Source organism: Balaenoptera acutorostrata, chromosome 1 (assembly GCF_949987535.1).
Source record: "Balaenoptera acutorostrata chromosome 1, mBalAcu1.1, whole genome shotgun sequence".
Lineage (NCBI taxonomy): Eukaryota > Metazoa > Chordata > Mammalia > Artiodactyla > Balaenopteridae > Balaenoptera > Balaenoptera acutorostrata.
The window spans coordinates 98,538,568-98,559,774 of record NC_080064.1 but is presented as its reverse complement, the minus strand read 5'-3'; the positions used below and the strand labels follow the sequence as shown (position 1 = coordinate 98,559,774).

At 44.5% G+C, this 21,207-nt stretch overlaps 1 protein-coding gene across 1 annotated transcript; it reads right to left on the bottom strand.

The window, feature by feature from the left end:
- Positions 1–123: 123 nt before the first annotated feature.
- LOC103011290 (acidic mammalian chitinase-like) lies at positions 124–19,558 on the bottom strand. The gene is given in 12 exon segments (XM_028163341.1): positions 124–350; positions 1,898–2,010; positions 2,012–2,037; positions 2,928–3,044; positions 10,359–10,544; positions 11,415–11,538; positions 11,997–12,121; positions 13,286–13,451; positions 13,962–14,018; positions 15,345–15,546; positions 15,645–15,668; positions 19,534–19,558. Coding segments are annotated over 12 exon segments (1,392 nt in total).
- Between the last annotated feature and the right edge of the window lie 1,649 nt (positions 19,559–21,207).

Below are 21,207 nucleotides of genomic sequence, written 5' to 3'. Positions count from 1 at the left end.
ACACACAGGGGAGTATCACGTAGATTTACAAATCAAAGTAGACAACTTGGTAGACTGAGGCAAAACTTCCATTTAATCATCCTTCTGTCCTACAGTCCCCAATGGACCCCACAAGCAGATGGCTTAAGTCCAGTTACAGCAAGAGCAGCTGGTGTCAAAGACCAGGCCTGTCTGACAAGCCTCCTCGTAGGTACGTCCATCCACGCAGTTGTAGAAGGCGCACTTGCTGGTGGGGCTGGGATAGAGACCGTTGGACTTTCCGGCACAGAATCCACTCTCGCCAGCGTTGCCACTCCCGGGAGCCACAGTGTTGGTGGGGGAGCCCACGGTAGAGGTGGGCACTCTGCAACCTGAGAGAGTAAGAAAAGAGCCGCATAGGTTTTCGGGTGGATTACTTTCCCAGCATGAGTGTTGTGTCTGTAGTGTCACTGGGTGTTCCTCATCTTATCTGAACCAGTGGTTAAATGCTCTGGGCCTGAATCAGTGATACCCAAGTTCACAGCCCAGCTCTGCCATGAGCTATGTGACCACAAAAAAGTTATTAACTTCTCTGAGCCTCAATTTCCTCCTTTAAATGATGGAATACTAGTACTATCTCTTAGAATTATTACATAAAGCATTTTCCCATGCGTATGCTATATAAAATAGTAAGTGCTACACAATAATTAGCTTTGTTTTTATTTTATTTTTAAGAGGAAAATAATGTTTATTTATCACCTTTATCACCTAAATGCTTGCCCAAATACTATGTTCCATAACCCCCCAAAATCCTTCAAAGTGGAAGAATTTTAAAGATCATTTTATTCATGTCAGCTAAGGTGAGAACTGAGATTCAAAACCAGTTCTACCTTGAGTTCAGAGCCTGTGCTATGCCTACTACACTGTTGTCTTGCTTTTTTAAACCACTTTATTAGGTATGATTGACATACAAAGTGTTTACATACAACTTGATGGGTTTGGAGATAAGTACACATTGTGATTATCACAATCAATGCCGTAAACATACCCATCACCTCCAAAAGTCTCCTCCTGTCCTCTTTATTTATTATTATTTTTTGTGATAAGAACACAAGATCTACCCTTCTAGCAAATTTTTAAGTATACAATATAGTATTGTTAACTACAGGCACTATGTTGTACAGTAGATCTCTAGGATTTATTTATGTTGTAAAACTGAAACTTGCACCCTTTGACTGATACCTCCCTGTTTCTCCCTCCCTAGTTTTTATGTTTAAATAGACTAATTACACCTGTCTCCAAGAGCACCTGTGAGGATAACTTGAAATCTGAAAGAACCAGCAGAATTGACATGGTCCAGCAGTCAGCACTGGCTGTCCACATGTCTTCCTGGCCCCTTTTGCTTTCTGCACTTGCCCAGGCCTTTGGGTCTGGGGCAAAACTGTGTGCTGAGAGCAATCGTAATTCTGCTCCTCACTTCAGGGAATGGGCAAGCTGGACCCCTTCAGGGTTCTCCTTCTCTCATCTCTTTCCTCACCACCTAACTTTGCCATCCCTCCCTTGCCTTGTCTTCTCTGCTCCACCAAGTTCCTAAAGGCTGGAGATGGGCAGACGGGAACAGGAACAAGACATTTGTGGTCCTCTCTCTACCCAGGCTCTGGAATGTTCTCCAGGAGCTCCTTGAACAGCTCTACAAGGAAAGCCCTCAGGAACAGGGATGGGCCTTTCTCTCTCACTCAGGGGCTGTCCCCTAGCAGCCACCTGAGTCTCTCTTTCTGGGTCCCAAATGCCAGTTCCCCGTGGACATGCTAGGACAGGTGGAAGATCTGAAGGAGACTTTCTTTGAGGCCAGACTGAGAGGAGCTCTGTATAGTCTCTTCTTCCTCCTTAATGTCTAGTTTGTTACCTCGTGGCTGGTAGGTGGTGCTTTACTACTTACCGGGAGTGGAGACGCTGAGTGCAGACTTGAGGGCATGCATGAATGGGTATTTGCCTTGTCCACAGAAAGTGCCCGTGAAGTCATCCAAGCCAATGTTCCAGACCATGGACCCCCAACTTGTTCTTCAGCAGCCACTCACCCTGTGGGAGAGAATCGGGGGCACTGTGGGATATCCTTGCACAAGCGCAGGGAGTGACTCCAGCAGGATGACGGGGAAGGCCATGATCCAGTCATGGAGAGGAGGGAACGGGAGAGTGGCTTTCCCACAGAGACTTTGAGGGACTCATGGACATATTTGTAGACAAGGAGAGATCTTAGGACTACCGAGTCAGGGAGAATGAGTCTCTCCCCTGCTCTCTGTTATCACCAACCACCTTCTGAGAAGGCTTCTCTGAGTTGGAGCTTGGGTGGGTTGTGATGTCAAAAGAGATACAGGGCCCTTCACCTGGCAAGTGTCTGGGCAGAGAGACAGGGCTCCTGATGGGGAGGTATAGGGTGAAGGACTTTGGGGCTGGTAAATAGTCACCACCCAGATGTGAGTATGTAAAGGCCAGTGGGCAGAAGCTTAATGGCCCCAAGGACCTCTTGCCTCCCGATTTGGGTTCCTCCTGTATGAAGCTACTGTATGCAGGAGAGGAGCAAAGGAGAGGAAGAAACTCTGATCTACACCATGGCCCTCGGGATGGAAAGAGTGCCTAATTCAGGAAGCACGAATCAGAGCGCTGGATCAGGAGCAGAGCAGAGCAGGGAAAGGGGCCAAAAGGGAGCCTCCAGGAGTGGGCATGGGGGCCGGGGATGGGAAGGCGCAGGAGCTGAGGGAAGGAAGGAAGCAGCTGCAACAGCCCGGAAGCAGAGGGGCTGTTCCAACCGCTGAGCTCTGCAGCTGGGCCACCAGCTCCCTTGAGACCTCAGGGTCACCCTGGGTCTTGCCTTACCTCTCTTAGGTGTTTTCTTATAATTCAAATGCACTTGGAGGGCAGGTTCCCTACCTCTCCCAACCGTGCAGAAGGAAGGGTGTGGAGGGCCTTACCTTGAGGGTGAAGCTCTTGGGGTTGGCATAACCAATCCACTGATTCCCCTTGTGGGCATAGGGCACCTCCTGAGGAGCGTTCCACACCTCGGTGGCTCCTTTCAAGAAGGAGCAGACCTGGGGCAGGAGGACAAATCACGTCTCAGATGCACCTGCCTGTGTTTGGCTCACATCTCCCTCCTCCCTCCCTTTATTTTCTGGAATACACTCCTCTCCCCATCTCTCTTTGCTGGAAATAAGAGCTCATGGTTCCAGTTTCACCCCAGCTCCCCTGCTTTTCCTCTTGTGGGTGACACAGTGGAAAGGGCGCTGGCTGGAAAGACGAGACCTGAATCCCAGTCGTGGGTCTGCCAATACCCATCTGTGAGACAAGGGACAGGGCAGCTTCTTTGTGCCTTGTGCCCCAGTTTCCCTTTGAAACGAGTTTTCCTGTTTCTCTTATTTGAAAGAATTTTTGCCACAGAAGAGCCAAGAGCCAACAAGGGGGTGATAACACATAATGTTTAGGGTCTGAGATTCTGGTGCTGGACAACTTTAGTTTGAATCTTAGCTCTGCCACTTACAAGTTCTGTGACCTTGAGCAAGTTTCTTTTTTTTTTTTTTTTTTTTTTTTACAGGTTAATTCTCTTTATTCTTAAACAGACTATATTAAAGATCAATTTCTTTTACTTGACCAAACAAGCTCATTTTTTTTTCACACACACACACTGTATTTTATTTTTACAAGAGATAAATAGACTGACACCAAGCATTGTACATGGATGACCACATCAAAAGCAACAATGATTGCAATTACCAAACATGAAACACACTCATACTATGTCATACTATTGACATTCAGTCCAGTAATCCTCCACTGTAACAGCTCCTTTACTTTGCAGTGAAAATTGATTTGTATATTCTTTGCCTCTGAGTCCTTGTGGGATTTTTTTTTTTAATTCAGACATAAAGTCACAAAAATTATACTCATCCTCATCAGTTCACTCAGTCCCATGTAATTATTTTTTTTTCCATCTTGATCTTTTGTTAGCACTTTTATGAGTTCATCAGTTTTTCATTAGAGTTCTGAAAATGCTTATTAATTCAGTTCAGCAGTACAGTCAGTTACCAGAAACCTGTACTTGTCAGAGTCTTTTCCATGAATTTCTTGAAGATGAAACCCTTTTATAGGAACATATTTGCAAAATCATCAGAGTACACCCAGAACTGTTTGTAAATGACAAAAGACATAAAAATGACCATGGTTAAAGATTTGATGAAAGTTCATAATAATGCAATTGACAAGAAAATTAGTTATTTATGAGATATACATTTTAAAGTAATAACTAGGATTATTACTTATAACATTATACCAGAACATATAAGATTTTTAGAAGTTTCCTGTAATGTCTGAAACATTTATATTAACATATTTCCATACATATTTCCATACAAATACAAATATAAGATTTTTAGAAATTTCATGTAATGTCTGAAACATTTATATTAACATATTTCCATACATATTTCCATAGAAATACAAATATAAGATTTTTAGAAATTTCATGTAATGTCTGAAACATTTATATTAACATATTTCCATACAAATAACCCAATGAAAGTTTAGTATTAGTTGTTTTGTTTGTTTTTTTATACTGCAGGTTCTTATTAGGCATCAGTTTTATACACATCAGTGTATACATGTCAATCCCAATCGCCCAATTCAGCACACCACCATCCCCACCTCACCGCAGTTTTCCCCCCTTGGTGTCCATATGTCCATTCTCTACATCTGTGTCTCAACTTCTGCCCTGCAAACTGGCTCATCTGTACCATTTTTCTAGGTTCCACATACATGCATTAATATACGATATTTGTTTTTCTCTTTCTGACTTACTTCACTCTGTATGACAGTCTCTAGATCCATCCACGTCTCAACAAATGACTCAATTTCGTTCCTTTTTATGGCTGAGTAATATTCCATTGTATATATGTACCACCACTTCTTTATCCATTCGTCTGTTGATGGGCATTTAGGTTGCTTCCATGACCTGGCTATTGTAAATAGTGCTGCAATGAACATTCGGGTGCATGTGTCTTTTTGAATTACGGTTTTCTCTGGGTATATGCCCAGTAGTGGGATTGCTGGGTCATATGGTAATTCTATTTTTAGTTTTTTAAGGAACCTCCATATTGTTCTCCATAGTGGCTGTATCAATTTACATTCCCACCAACAGTGCAAGAGGGTTCCCTTTTCTCCACACCCTCTCCAGCATTTGTTCTTTGTAGATTTTCTGATGATGCCCATTCTAACAGGAGTGAGATGATACCTCATTGTAGTTTTGATTTGCATTTCTCTAATAATTAGTGATGTTGAGCATCTTTTCATGTGCTTCGTGGCCGTCTGTATGTCTTCTTTGGAGAAATGTCTATTTAGGTCTTCTGCCCATTTTTGGATTGGGGTGTTTGTTTCTTTGATATTGAGCTGAATGAGCTGTTTATATATTTTGGAGATTAATCCTTTGTCCGTTGATTCATTTGCAAATATTTTCTCCCATTCTGAGGGTTGTCTTTTCGTCTTGTTTATGGTTTCCTTTGCTGTGCAAAAGCTTTGAAGTTTCATTAGGTCCCACTTGTTTATCTTTGTTTTTATTTCCATTACTCTAGGAGGTGGATCAAAAAAGATCTTGCTGTGATTTATGTCAAAGAGTGTTCTTCCTATGTTTTCCTCTAAGAGTTTTATAGTGTCCAGTCTTATATTTAGGTCTCTAATCCATTTTGAGTTTATTTTTGTGTATGGTGTTAGGGAGTATTCTAATTTCATTCTTTTACATGTAGCTGTCCAGTTTTCCCAGCACCACTTATTGAAGAGACTGTCTTTTCTCCATTGTATATCTTTGCCTCCTTTGTCATAGATTAGTTGACCATAGGTGCGTGGGTTAATCTCTGGGCTTTCTATCTTGTTCCATTGATCTATGTTTCTGTTTTTGTGCCAGTACCATATTGTCTTGATTACTGTAGCTTTGTACTATAGTCTGAAGTCAGGGAGTCTGATTCCTCCAGCTCCATTTTTTTGCCTCAAGACTGCTTTGGCTATTCGGGGTCTTTTGTGTCTCCATACAAATTTTAAGATGATTTGTTCTAGCTCCGTAAAAAATGCCATTGGTAATTTGATAGGGATTGCATTGAATCTGTAGATTGCTTTGGGTAGTATACTCATTTTCACAATGTTGATTCTTCCAATCCAAGAACATGGTATATCTCTCCATCTGTTGGTATCATCTTTAATTTCTTTCATCAGTGTCTTATAGTTTTCTGCATACAGGTCTTTTGTCTCCCTAGGTAGGTTTATTCCTAGGTATTTTATTCTTTTTGTTGCAATGGTAAATGGGAGTGTTTCCATAATTTCTCTTTCAGATTTTTCATCATTAGTGTATAGGAATGCAAGAGATTTCTGTGCATTAATTTTGTAGCCTGCAACTTTACCATATTCATTAATTAGCTCTAGCAGTTTTCTGGTGGCAGTTTTAGGATTCTCTATGTATAGTATCATGTCATCCGCAAACAGTGACAGTTTTACTTCTTCTTTTCCAATTTGTATTCCTTTTATTTCTTTTTCTTCTCTGATTGCCGTGGCTAGGACTTCCAGAACTATGTTGAATAATAGTGGTGAGAGTGGACATCCTTGTCTCGTTCCTGATCTTAGAGGAAATGCTTTCAGTTTTTCACCATTGAGAAAGATGTTTGCTGTGGGTTTGTCATATATGGCCTTTATTATGTTGAGGTAGGTTCCCTCTATGCCCACTTTCTGGAGAGTTTTTATCATAAATGGGTGTTGAATTTTGTCAAAAGCTTTTTCTGCATCTATTGAGATGATCATATGGTTTTTATACTTCAGTTTGTTAATATGGTGTATCACATTGATTGATTTGCGTATATTGAAGAATCCTTGCATCCCTGGGATAAATCCCACTTGATCATGGTGTATGATCCTTTTAATGTGTTGTTGGATCCTGTTTGCTAGTATTTTGTTGAGGATTTTTGCATCTATATTCATCAGTGATATTGGTCTGTAATTTTCTTTTTTTGTAGTGTCTTTGTCTGGTTTTGGTATCAGGGTGATGGTGGCCTCATAGAATGAGTTTGGGAGTGTTCCTTCCTCTGCAATTTTTTGGAAGAGTTTGAGAAGGATGGGTGTTAGCTCTTCTCTAAATGTTTGATAGAATTCACCTGTGAAGCCATCTGGTCCTGGACTTTTGTTTGTTGGAAGATTTTTTTTTTTTTTTTTTTTTTAAAGATTTATTTATTTATTTATTTATTTTTGGCTGTGTTGGGTCTTTGTTTCTGTGCGAGGGCTTTCTCTAGTTGTGGCAAGTGGGGGCCACTCTTCATCGCGGTGCGCGGGCCTCTCACTATCGCGGCCTCTCTTGTTGTGGAGCACAGGCTCCAGGAGCGCAGGCTCAGTAGTTGTGGCTCACGGGCCCAGCTGCTCCGTGGCATGTGGGATCCTCCCAGACCAGGGCCCGAACCCGTGTCCCCTGCATTGGCAGGCAGACTCTCAACCACTGCGCCACCAGGGAAGCCCTGTTGGAAGATTTTTAATCACAGTTTCAATTTCATTACTTGTGATTGGTCTGTTCATATTTTCTGTTTCTTCCTGATTCAGTCTTGGAAGGTTATACCTTTCTAAGAATTTGTCCATTTCTTCCAGGTTGTCCATTTTATTGGCATAAAGTTGCTTGTAGTAGTCTCTTAGGATGTTTTGTATTTCTGCGGTGTCTGTTGTAACTTCTCCTTTTTCATTTCTGATTTTATTGATTTGAATCCTCTCCCTCTTTTTCTTGATGAGTCTGGCTAATGGCTTATCAATTTTGTTTATCTTCTCAAAGAACCAAGTTTTAGTTTTATTGATCTTTGCTATTGTTTTCTTTGTTTCTATTTCATTTATTTCTGCTCTGATCTTTATGATTTCTTTCCTTCTGCTAACTTTGGGTTTTGTTTGTTCTTCTTTCTCTAGTTTCTTTAGGTGTAAGGTTACATTGTTTACTTGAGATTTTTCTTGTTTCTTTAGGTAGGCTTGTATAGCTATAAACTTCCCTCTTAGAACCGCTTTTGCTGCATCCCATAGGTTTTGGGTCGTCGTGTTTTCGTTGTCATTTGTCTCCAGGTATTTTTTTATTTCCTGTTTGATTTCTTCAGTGATCTCTTGGTTATTTAGTAACGTATTGTTTAGCCTCCATGTGTTTGTCTGTTTTACGTTTTTTTCCCTTTAATTCATTTCTAATCTCATAGCGTTGTGGTCAGAAAAGATGCTTGATATGATTTCAATTTTCTTAAATTTACTGAGGCTTGATTTGTGACCCAAGATGTGATCTATCCTGGAGAATGTTCCGTGCGCACTTGAGAAGAATGTGTAATCTGCCGTTTTTGGATGGAATGTCCTATATATATCAATTAAATCTATCTGGTCTATTGTGTCATTTAAAGCTTCTGTTTCCTTATTTATTTTCATTTTGGATGATCTGTCCATTGGTGTAAGTGAGGTGTTAAAGTCCCCCACTATTATTGTGTTACTGTCGATTTCCTCTTTTATAGCTGTTAGCAGTTGCCTTATGTATTGAGGTGCTCCTATGTTGGGGGCATATATATTTATAATTGTTATATCTTCTTCTTGGATTGATCCCTTGATCATTATGTAGTGTCCTTCCTTGTCTCTTGTAACATTCTTTATTTTAAAGTCTATTTTATCTGATATGAGTATAGCTACTCCAGCTTTCTTTTGATTTCCATTTGCATGGAATATCTTTTTCCATCCCCTCACTTTCAGTCTGTATGTGTCCCTAGGTCTGAAGTGGGTCTCTTGTAGACAGCATATATATGGGTCTTGTTTTTGTATCCATTCAGCCAGTCTATGTCTTTTGGTTGGGGCATTTAATCCATTCACGTTTCAGGTAATTATCGATATGTATGTTCCTATGACCATTTTCTTAATTGTTTTGGGTTTTTTTTTGTAGGTCCTTTTCTTCTCTTGTGTTTCCCACTTAGAGATGTTCCTTTAGCATTTGTTGTAGAGCTGGTTTGGTGGTGCTGAATTCTCTTAGCTTTTGCTTGTCTGTAAAGCTTTTGATTTCTCCATCAAATCTAAATGAGATCCTTGCTGGGTAGAGTAATCTTGGTTGTAGGTTCTTCCCTTTAATCACTTTAAGTATATCATGCCACTCCCTTCTGGCTTGCAGAGTTTCTGCTGAGAAATCAGCTGTTAACCTTATGGGAGTTCCCTTGTATGTTATTTGTCGTTTTTCCCTTGCTGCTTTCAGTAATTTTTCTTTGTCTTTAATTTTTGCCACTTTGATTACTATGTGTCTCGGTGTGTTTCTCCTTGGGTTTATTCTGTATGGGACTCTCTGCGCTTCCTGGACTTGGGTGGCTATTTCCTTTCCCATGTTAGGGAAGTTTTCGACTATAATCTCTTCAAATATTTTCTCTGGTCCTTTCTCTCTCTCTTCTCCTTCTGGGACCCCTATAATGCGAATGTTGTTGCGTTTAATGTTGTCCCAGAGGTCTCTTAGGCTGTCTTCATTTCTTTTCATTCTTTTTTCTTTAGTCTGTTCCGCAGCAGTGAATTCCACCATTCTGTCTTCCAGGTCACTTATCCGTTCTTCTGCCTCAGTTATTCTGCTATTGATTCCTTCTAGTGTAGTTTTCATTTCAGTTATTGTATTGGTCATCTCTGTTTGTTTGTTCTTTAATTCTTCTAGGTCTTTGTTAATCATTTCTTGCATCTTCTCAATCTTTGCCTCCATTCTTATTCCGAGGTCCTGGATCATCTTCACTATCATTATTCTGAATTCTTTTTCTGGAAGGTTGCCTATCTCCACTTCATTTAGTTGTTTTTCTGGGGTTTTTTCTTGTTTCTTCATCTGGTACATAGCCCTCTGCCTTTTCATCTTCTCTGTCTTTCTGTAACTGTGGTTTTTGGTCCACAGGCTGCAGGATTGTAGTTTTTCTTGCTTCTGTTGTCTGCCCTCTGGTGGTTGAGGCTATCTAAGAGGCTTGATGTGAGGCTCTGGTCTTGAGCAAGTTTCTTAATCCCTCTGTGCCTCTGTGTCTTCTTGTGTAAGAGGGTAAAATCAGCACCTCACTGTTGTGAGGGTTAAATAGGATGATATATAAAAATCACTGAGAACAGAGCCTGGCTATCCATTTGGACTCGGTAAATGTTAACCACTACTAGCATGAAAGATGCACATTTACTCTAAAAGGTTAAAATTTAAGATGTTTTATCAGTAGTTCATTCTACCCTTCCCTCCTTACCACATACACTCGGAGCTGGCAACAATGGGGTACCCTGTATTAGAAATCAGAGTATAAATTCTTTCTCTTTGGAAGTATCTATGATCCTTTAGAACAGAAAGTGAATCTCTCTGCTCCTCCGGCCCTCTGGGACATTACCTCAAAGTAGGCAAGACTCCCAGTCTCCTGAGTGTAGGACCTGGCAGTCCCAGGGCCAGAGGTGGGAGCATCCAGGCCATGGCTGGCAGGGTTAGTGAGAGTGAAGGTGCTGGCATAAGCCCCAAAGCCCACCATCAGCTCCTCAGCAGGGGCACCTTGATTCTTCCAGTAGTTCATTGCATAAACCTAGAGGCAAGGTAAGGAACATATTACTGTACTAAAAAGCAGCTGAGGATGTGCCCAGAGGCCTGTGGAATAGCCAACATTTTCTACCCAATTTCCTGGCCACTTCAGATATAGCCTGCAGTCCAGACCATTCCACAGCCCAACCTCACAGAAAGGAAAGCGGTACCCTCCCTTCTGGAACTGGGTGTTAGAGGCAGCCTCAGTCAAGAGGTATAGTACTTAGGTAGCAGGGCCCAGTGTCAACTGGGAACAAAATGTTCCACTATCTTCCTTCCCCTCATACTGGACTTGGCATTTGGGATGGGACTGGAGTTCAGCTATGCATCCTCTTGTTTTCCCAACTTGTGAAATATAGCAGCTCAGAATTGTTTGAGTATGGGGTATGCCCCTGGGAGACTTCTCCATGTCAATTTTTATATCTCTGGTTGCATTCTACACTGAAATCACATCTAGCCAACTTACACACCTACTAATCATTAAGAAGATTTATTATTACAGCTGCCTATGCCATACAAGTTAAGAAGATAAATCTTATGGGATAGGGAGAAAGTAGAAGGAAGGTGAGGAAGATTAGGGGCAAGACAGATCATGAAATGTGCTCCTAGCATCAATGACAATGATAGTTAAATTATTTTTTCAATGTTTGGGATTATCCCAAGCCACTATTCTGCTTCCTTTGGTGTGAAAGATGAATGGGTACAATTAATCATATGAAAAAGGAAGCAGGCAACATGAACTGGGTTAAAAAAGATCACCGTCTTTATCTTGTCCATCAAGCTTCCTCAGCCTCCCTTTTGGTCCTTAGCCAGGGATCCCATGACATGCTTTGAAAATATCCATCAGAATTAGCTGTCCCAAATCCTTACTCACCACACTGAGGTATTTGTAGTCTCCCTTGTCATTGGGTCCTGCAAACAGGGGGCTGTCCTCTCCTGTGAAGCCATCCCAGGAGCCCCTGAGGTCATAGGTCATCACGTTGATGAGGTCCATGTACCTTGGATTGTTGGGGGTAGGATACAAGAGAAGAAAAATGATCCAAAGGAAATCATACTCTCCATCCCACTCCCCCTAAAGCTCCTAGTCCCTACTGAATGTGTTGTTTGTAATTACATCATGAGGGAGTATGCTTTATTGTTCTTTCTTTCATTCTCTCTCACCTTTATTTGAAAAATTGATGTGTAGAAGGCACACAATCCATAATCAATATCTGGCTGCACTCAGACCTTCAGGTCTTGTAGAAGTTTGAAACTCAACTAACCTTTTCCAAATAGCTTTTTATCATTGAGAATTTTGCCTGGCTTCCCATGTCTCTCTCTCAGGCTTTGGGGTCATCTTATTCTTTTGGGACAGAGCCCTCTCTCTCCAAGATACCTGTGCATTGGCTAATCTATGAGGCAGGTCTCAGAGTTACTTAGCTCTGAACTTGGGCTCCTGGGCTTGGGGTTTACTTACTTTGACATCTCGGGGATCTGGTAGGCAGTTTCAATGGTACCTTTGCCAGCTGACACAGCAGCAGAAATCAACAAACTAGGCTTGTTGCTCTGGGTGGCTTCGTGCTCAAAAGCCTTATACATTTCCTGTGAAACAGAGGACACTGGACTCAGGCTGCAAGGACCAATGAACATTTGACGAGGTCATGATTCTTACAAAGAAAGCTGAAAAGTGTTCAGCTTAGAGTTCTTTGCTTCAAAAACTGTTGTTGGGGGGCTTCCCTGGTGGTGCAGTGGTTGAGAGTCTGCCTGCCAATGCAGGGGACACGGGTTCGAGCCCTGGTCTGGGAAGATCCCACATGCCGCAGAGCAACTGGGCCCGTGAGCCACAACTACTGAGCCTGCGCGTCTGGAGCCTGTGCTCCACAACAAGAGAGGCCGCGATAGTGAGAGGCCCGCGCACTGCGGTGAAGAGTGGCCCCCGCTCGCCGCAACTAGAGAAAGCCCTCGCACAGAAACGAAGACCCAACAGAGCCAAAAATAAAAATAAATTAAAAAAAAAAAACCAAAAAAAAACTGTTGATGGTCTCTGGGAACAACAATGAGCTGTCTCCCCAAAACTTGTACTGAGGGAAATTTGGTGACCCTCTAAGAGTCACAAATAATGTCCAGAGCAGAAAAATAAAAAAAGAAAGCTTATATATGGACAAAAAAATTGGCTCTTAGCTCTATAGACTATATATGATTAAATCTAACAATTGGAAAAATCAATCATGGAAGAAGAGGAAATAAGAGTAATGACGCAATCATTGGTGCTCAATCAAGCTGCCCAGGGGAGAGGACACTCTGGCGCAACAACTTTATGTCTGGCCCTGGTGGCAGGAGTACCCCTTCGCTGGAGACATCTGCTTCTACTTACCAGAGTGAGGGGCCATTGCACATCTCAGTCTGTAACTAGCTCACCTTGCCCTACATGCTGCCTCCCAAGGAAGGACCTGTTTGAGGACTATTTGACTTCCCATAGCTGTGCTTAGAACATGAATGTTTCAGACTCATTGGCAGATTTCTCACTGTAAATAAATTAACTTTCATGCACCCCTACACTAGTCTCTATAACTTGGCCCTGCAAGTTTTCCCTGAAAGAAAAATCTGATCTTACACTAAAGAAATCAGGCTTTGAGCCAGAAGAGCTGAGATTCACACCCTCAGGTGTATTAGCCTCTCTCAGACCCCCTCATCATATAGAGGTCTTCTCCCCAGTCCATTGTGGACCAGATCCTATGTTCTTTGGACACAGGGAAGGTGAATCACCTTCACCAGGACAGTGAAGAGCTGCTTGGTGTCAGCTGGGCTGCCACGGTTGCCAGGATACTCCCAATCAATGTCCAGCCCATGGAAGTTGTACTTCCTCTGAAACCATATGGCTGACTGGATGAAGGTCTGGCGGTTCTCAGCAGTGGCCACCATGTTGGAGAATCTGGAGTCAGCAAGTCATTATGATTTTAGTGGCAGTGATGGGCTTCAACATGGACTCTCTCAAGGGCAGGATTCTATTATGCGGCACTTGGGGCCGGGGTAGGGGTGGGGTGGGGGGGGACACAGGAGGAAACAATAGTGGCCTAAGTTCCTGGGTCCTCTGTCTTGTCAGTTAGCCTCCTATTTGTCCAGATGCATATTCAGTTATTCAGACATTCATTTGACATTTGGTAGTGCTGGGGTATAGTAGTGAATACAGTAGAGTTTCTGCCCTGGAGGAGCTCCTATAGAGGAAGGTATAGATAAGTAGATAGGCAGTTAAAATACAGCGTGGTAAGAGCTGTGATAAAGGAAGGACAGACTTCAAAGAGAGCTCTGACCAGAAGGTAATAGGATATCTAAACTGATATCTGAAGCCAGAGGCCACCCACTTCAGAGAATTCAGAGCCCTTGGAGTTTGGAAGAGACTGAGTAATCTGAGAGCGATTCCTCTGTGAATGCAAAGTCTTACCCCTGGGTTCCAAAGTTCCAGCCCCCAACAGATGGCAGGGTTTTCAGTTCCCTGTTGCTGGAGATAGAAAGATCCCAATGTAAATAAAATTCCACAGGCAAGGAGATGTCATCTGCTGGTCAGTCTCTCCACCCTCGTATCCCACACCTGAGCAGCACCAGGCCTGCCCCATTACCAGTCTCTGATCTTGCACTGGGAGCAGAGCTCTCTGTAGGAGCAAAGTACTGTCTTACTCTGGGTACCTCCAGGACACAGTATAAATGCTCATTGAACAGGTTCCTGTTCCTGGCCTTGCCAGTGGGCTGGTGGATCCTGGTTCAACAGGAAGCTTCAGGGGAAGACAAGGCAGGGCATCCTAGGGAGGATGGAAGAACATAAAAGTAGTCCCTTAGCACAGATGGTAGAGGGGCTGGAGCTGCCAGGATACACTAGGCCAGAAAGCTGAAAGTCTGAGACTCTTAAAGGAAAGAACAAGGAATAGAGGCAGTAGAAGTGTCTACTATTTACTGAGTGCCTACCAAATGCCAGGTACTTTACATGCATTGCTTCTGTCACCCTTACAATCCAAATAGGCAGGAACTATTAATCTCATTTTGACCTTTAAATGATATTCAGAGAGCTTAAGCAATTTGTTCCAGATCACCGAGCTACTAAGGCTAACAGAGCCAGGATTTAAACCTAACTCCTCTATTCCATGGTGTCTCCCAGCAGGCACCCAGGTCCTGTGAGCTTGATCTTAAAACCTACCCACTGGATTCCCAACTGGACCAAAGTGTCAATTAACCTATCTGATAAACTGATCAGGCATTCCTGAGTTCTGCCACTTACTAGTTCCGTGGGCTAGGGAAAGCTTTTAACCTCTCTACAGTGCAGTTTCCTCAAGCTTAAAATATCTTTTAAACTTTAACATGCCTACTTCCTAGTGTTTGTTGTGAGGGTTATATAAATAATAAATGAAAAGCGCCTAGCATAATGTCTGGCTCACCCAGTTCATTGGTAGTCACCCAGTAAATGTGCTAAGTGTTTAATTGGCACGAGAACCATCTCAGGTTGAATTGGCAGCTAGCCCATGGGTTGGTGTGGGTCTGTACCGCAACACGGCAACCTCCAGGGGACTGTATTCACAATGAGTCCCTTGTGGATGGCACCTCATGGGACACATAGCGTTCAAGGCGAAGGATCTGCAGAGAAAATAATCCAGACAAGTGAGAGCAACCTGCCTCTCCTAGAGAGAATGATGCCAATAGCTCTGCCAATGAGGCACGAGAGTGATTGCAAACAGGACTCAAAGACTAGGCATTCTGGTGTTGGTGTCTCTAAGGACTTCTGAAAGACCCATGCGAAAACCTCCAACCCAGCCCAGAGCCCGAGCCCAGAACTCACTAGTGCTTGAGGCCATTGATACTGGCATAGAGGGTCTCAACATTCCACTCAATGGCTGTGATCTGGTTGTTGGTCATGCCAGTGAAAGCAAAGATGATGTGTGTGCAGAGACAAGCTTCCACATTCTCAGGCCTGTAGTGGGCAATCCCAGGACAGTACTGGCTCCAATTGGTGAAGTAACAGACAATTTTGGTTGCTGTGCCTGGAATGGCAGGGAAATAAGAGGTGGCCCCTGCCCTGACTAATATCCCTTGTCTCCAGGGCACCCTGGTACTCCCCATCCTCACTTGGGGCACTTACCCAGCTGCAGCAGGAGGGCCAGCCCTAAAGAAGAAAAGAGATCTTGGTCAGAGGGTAGCAGGGCCATTCTTTCCCTGGCTGACCTGGGACAGCACTCGGCAGTAAATGGAGAAGGAGAGCTGGGGCCTGGTACCCGCTCTGCTCTATAAATCCTTTCCCAACATGGACCCCTGCATGATGACTTCAGGGAAAGTAGCTAATGTAGGCATTCGCTGAGCTACCTGGAAGCTCAGATGATAGTGAGCAGTTCAGGAACCAGGAACACTTGTTGTTATTCGTTCAACAAACTCATATTAAGTACTGGGTTCTGAAGACAAAAAGAAAAACTGGACAAGCTCCCTGCCCTCAGAGAACTCTGAGCCTGGTGGGGAAGTCAAACCTGTAAGTACAACCAAACCTCAGCTCAATGCAATGAGACAAGTGATAAAATTGAGATATGCACAGGATATTATAGAAAACAAGTCAGGGAAGACTTCCCAAGGGAGGTGACATTTGGACTGGGCTCTCTGTTCTCCCTCTAGGCTCCTTTGGGATTTGTGCTTTCTTTTCCCTATCACAGCACGTTTCACCCTGAAAGCACTAATCGTTTATTGGTCTGCCCACTAGAATATGAACTCCCTGAGGGCAGGGACTGTGCTTACACCGCATCCCCACTACCCAGCCCAGTGCCTGGCACATGGTCAACTCTCTACCCATATGTTTTGAATGAACAGACCCTAAAGATAAACCAAAGTGGTGGAGAAGGGCAGAGGAGGCACCAGAGGTGGAGAAGGGGAGGGCAGGCAGAGGGCCCCCTCCGGTGGCCGTTCCCTTCACACTGAGGATTAGAACTCACTTTTCCAGAACCAGTTTCACTCTACTTCTCAACTGAAATTATGCTCCTAAATTTTATTTCCATCCAAGCTGCCCTGTTGTGCCCAGGATGCGCTGTGCTATCTGACTCAGTGACCATTCTCATTGGGCTCCTACCCACAGTTGCGGCGTCATCTCTAGGGATGAGTTAGCACTGGAGGAACTGCATTAGCTCTTTAAGGTCTTGTCTGCCTCTCTCCCTGGAACCCTCACACCTATCCCCAAAGTACACATTCAGAAAAACCTCTGCCTCATCCAGCTTTCTGCTACTTGTTCCTGTTAGTTGATTAATCCTTGGTCAAGTGTATGCACTGAGGTCCCGCTCAGTGGCTGGCAGTGAGGAAGCATCACAGAACATCAGAACTAGAATGGCTAGCCCCAGTCTTCCATCACCCTACATGGGGAAATGGCCTTGTCCTGCTTCACCAGAGTTATCCATTTTCTTTCCCATCTGAAGCCCTTGGGTGATTAGCGGGCCCTTCCTTCCTCTTTCTCTCCCTCTCTTCCTTCCTTCCTTCCCCACTATGTTATGAACCCAAGGAATCCGCAAGAGAGAAAGGGGACAAGGAAGCCTTGGAGCATAGAGAGTGAGGGTGGAGGTAGAATAAATGGAGGAGAAAAAGCAGATACTCTGAAAGCTCAACTGGGCCGCCTGGGACAGACTCTCCGGCAAGAATCAGCAATTTCCCCTTTTTGATGGGAAGTGCTCATTGCGAGTTCCAGGGCTGAATGGGCACTCGACAGCTTTTTATAGGGAGCACTGGAGGCCTTCCCACCCCGCACCTGGCTCCCTTCAGCAAGCAAGGCTCCCTTCCTCTGACCCAGGAATAAAGGGGTAGCAGGGGACACGTGGCTCCCATTTATCCTCTGCACCTTATCTGTGTTTTCCTTCTTAGGTAATCAACCCCAAGACGCAATGGACACTCGGTAAGAACAGCCTTAAAAGGTTATTGACTGAAAGTACGTTTAGGAAAATGGTATATCTGGCACAGGTATAAGGCTGGCCTAGGGTTCAAAGTCATTAAAGGTCACAGTAGGCCCTACATGTCCAAAGAGACCATCTGGACTCTAGGGGAGGAGTATGGACAAGGGAAGTGAGGCTGCCATTTGACCAGGATTTATCCCTGGCCAGACAATGGTAGGTAGCCCTGCCCAGCCTCCAACTCCTTGATTCCATTGTAGCAATAGATGTCAGGGAATGGCTACCAGCTTGTGAGGTTTCACCAAGTTTGGAGTGAGAAAGCATCACTTTTCAAACTTGCTTCTGTTTAACTGAAGGTTGCCCGGTTTACAGAGGATGGAGGAAATTCACGGGGCGCAGACATTTATAGTTAGGCTTTGATTCAGACGGGAGAAGCAGCAAGGCCTGGGACAAGGGCCCAGGGAGCCATAAAAATCAGAGCAAAGACAGCAGCAAAAATGTCCGTGGATCGAGGCACTGAGAACCACCATGTTTTAGGACCTGCCTCCCTCCCTCCAGTCCACTCCCAGGCTAACTGCCCAGACAGAAGGGGATGCACCTACAGGAAGCCCACTATGAGGGCTCATCACAGACGTCCAGACCGCGTCTCAGGCTCACTCAGCCCCAGAAGGCAATGAGAGGAGCAAAGGTGTGGTTTTACCTCTGGCATTGACACCAGCCCCAGGACACCCACCGAGTCTGACTAAAATCCCAGTTGGGACGGGTGGCACTGCTGGCGGCACTCCAGGCAACATCTGCTGCTTAGAGACCTGCTAGGTGAGTGTTCAAGGTCTTCTGAAAGGTGCTGACCAGACCCTTGGGAACTTCTAATCCAGACCCATTTAAGGGCAATCCGGGTTCACAGAGAATACAGGAATGGCTCCTACAGACTTCAATATAAGCAGGACGGGCTGCTGGCACTCCCATGGCTGTTATCTACAGTCTCCCCTGATCCTTCCCGGGCCTTTGACTCAGTTGGCCTCTAGCCATTGACTGCCAAGCACTTGGGGCATTAACTAACTGGAATTGGCCCGGTCTTGAAAATAGTAATAACAGCTAACATTCATTCAGCACATGCAATGTGCGAGGTGATTAAGTCATTTAATCCTCAAATCAACACTTTGAGGCATATTATTGTCATCCCTTTTACAGACTGGGGAAACTGAGAGTTAAGGGAAATTAAGTAAACTGCCTAAGGTCACACTGAGAATAAGTAGAGTTGAGACCCAAGCAGAGACAGCCTGCCTCTGGGACCTGGGTTCTCTTGCTCCACCATCCCTCACCCACACCACCCCATACAACCCGCACACACGGCTCCTCTTTGGCAGAGGACTCCTAGCCTTAAAAAGTCTCCTGAAAGGAGTTGTCTCTGGGCGGGGCGGGGGGTGGGGGTGTTGGTGGGCGGGGAGAGGAGGTTGATCAGGGTTCCTCTCCAATCTCAGCTAAACAAAAGGCCCTAATCTCCTTAATCTACTCCCGGATATTTGCAAGCAAAGGGTTCTCTCCTCACAGCAGGTGTGAGAAAGGAATCCATAGAGTTCAGGGCTTGGAGCCCAAGACATAGACCTTTTTTTTTCTTTTTTTTTTTTTAATTTTTTAAATTTATTTATTTAATTTATTTATTTATTTATTTTTGGCTGTTCTGGGTCTTCGGTTCGTGCGAGGGCTTTCTCTAGTTGCGGCAAGTGGGGGCCACTCTTCATCGCGGTGCGGGGACCGCTCTTCATCGCGGTGCGCGGGCCTTTCACTATCGAGGCCCCTCCCGTTGCGGGGCACAGGCTCCAGACGCGCAGGCTCAGCAGCTGTGGCTCACGGGCCCAGCTGCTCCGTGGCATGTGGGATCTTCCCAGACCAGGGCTCGAACCCGTGTCTCCTGCATTAGCAGGCAGATTCTCAACCACTGCGCCACCAGGGAAGCCCAGACATAGACCTTTGATGGACACTTAGGCTCCATGCGAGGCCAAGGTTACTGTGTTGGACAGCTGTCCATGATAATCAAAGTAACAACAGACACAACTAATGTTTTTGATGTGTCACGTACTAGCCTAAATTCTTTGCAAATATTACCTTACTTACCCCTCATATCTCCGGCAGCAGGCATGCTTATTATCCCCATTTTACAGAGAAGACTGGAGCACAAAGAAGGTAAGTAACTGGGCCAAAGTCACACAGTAAGTTAGTGACAAAGCCGGGATGTGAATCCACGCAGTCTGACTCCTGACTGTGCTCTTAATCATTTCACTCATTTGCTTCTCAAGAACATAACAACCTGAGGAAGCAAAGGACTGAGCCAGAGTTAGAAAACCAGAGAGGTGCCCCAAACAATATATACCTTATAGTAAGAAGATCTGAGCTCTGGGGCAGCATTTAGGGGGCCTTGGGCACAAAGTTCCCCCTAGTCTCCAGCAGCGTTTGCCACCCCTGTTTTTTCGTATGTACATCTGATGTTTTCTCAACCATAAAGGAATAAATCCCCTAGTACTCCCACTCTCACTCACCTTCGGATCATGAAGCCACCTCTAAGCCCCTTCATCTGCAGAAATTCTGGTGCTGAGGCAGGAGATAGATGGGCTCCAGGCTAGGCATTTACAACTAGCCTCCTGTTTACATTTCTTGAGGAAGGAGGCAGGTGGGCTCTAGACTAGATATTTACAACCAGCCTCCTGTTTGCCCTTCGAGATGGAAATAACAACAGGAACAGGGTAAATAGCTGGACTTTGCCTCCTGTGGACACTTTAAGATAACAGTTATGGCAGGGACAGGGAGGGGCTAAACCCTGCTTGAGTAAAAGATCAAGAGGTCACGTATTTCCCATCCTTGGGGCAAGGGAGATACTGCATATGCACGGAAAGTCTCCTTGTTGGTCAAAAAGGAGGGGGCACCACCCCAGAATAGGTGATGCCAAGGCCCCCCATAGGCCTCTGGGCTGGAACCCATCTTGGAAAAAGTAGCGCACACCCGTTGGGGAGGGTCCTAGGACCGGTCAGGTGTGGAAAAATAAACCAGGTAATTGGCCAAAGGTAAACAAAGGCCCGGAAGAACTGCCCTATATAAATGACTTAACCGCCTCTCTACTGCACTCCTCATTAGGGAGGACGCCCACACCCTTTCTCTCCTGGTGTGTATCTTTGCCCTGCTTCTTTCTTAACTAAACAAACTGTTTCTCTGTGGGCTCTCCCACTTGTGGTACTGTGTCTCTAATAATAAACTTTGTACCTGTTTTTACAGTTTTTGCCTCCTTGAGAAATACATTTTTCAGTGGGAGCAAGGGCCAGGGGAATTTTGCTTCTAGCCTCTAGCCCCTGGTGGTCTAGTGGCTAGGATTCCTTGTTTTCATCCAGGTTACCCAGGTTCAATTCCTGGTCAGGGAACTAAGATCTCGCTTCAAGCCACCGTTCACTGCTGTCTCTCCGAGATCAGTGCTGCCACCACTTAGATATATGATCTTACATTCCCTGAGCCCCAGTCAGCTCATCTGCAAATTGGGCTTAAATGCCTCCTTCATAAGCCATGAGGATTAAATATGCAAATGAAAGTGTTGTTCAAAGTTTAGGATAAGGGACTTCCCTAGCGGTCCAGTAGTTAAGACTCTGTGCTTCCACTACAGGGGACACTGGTTCAATCCCTGGTTGGGGAAATAAGATCCCTTATGCCGTGAAGCCAAAAAAAAGAAAAACAAGAAAGTTTAGGATAAAAATCATTTTTCAATAAGGAAAGGATTGGAAGAGTAGTGGGAGAATGAGGGGAAAC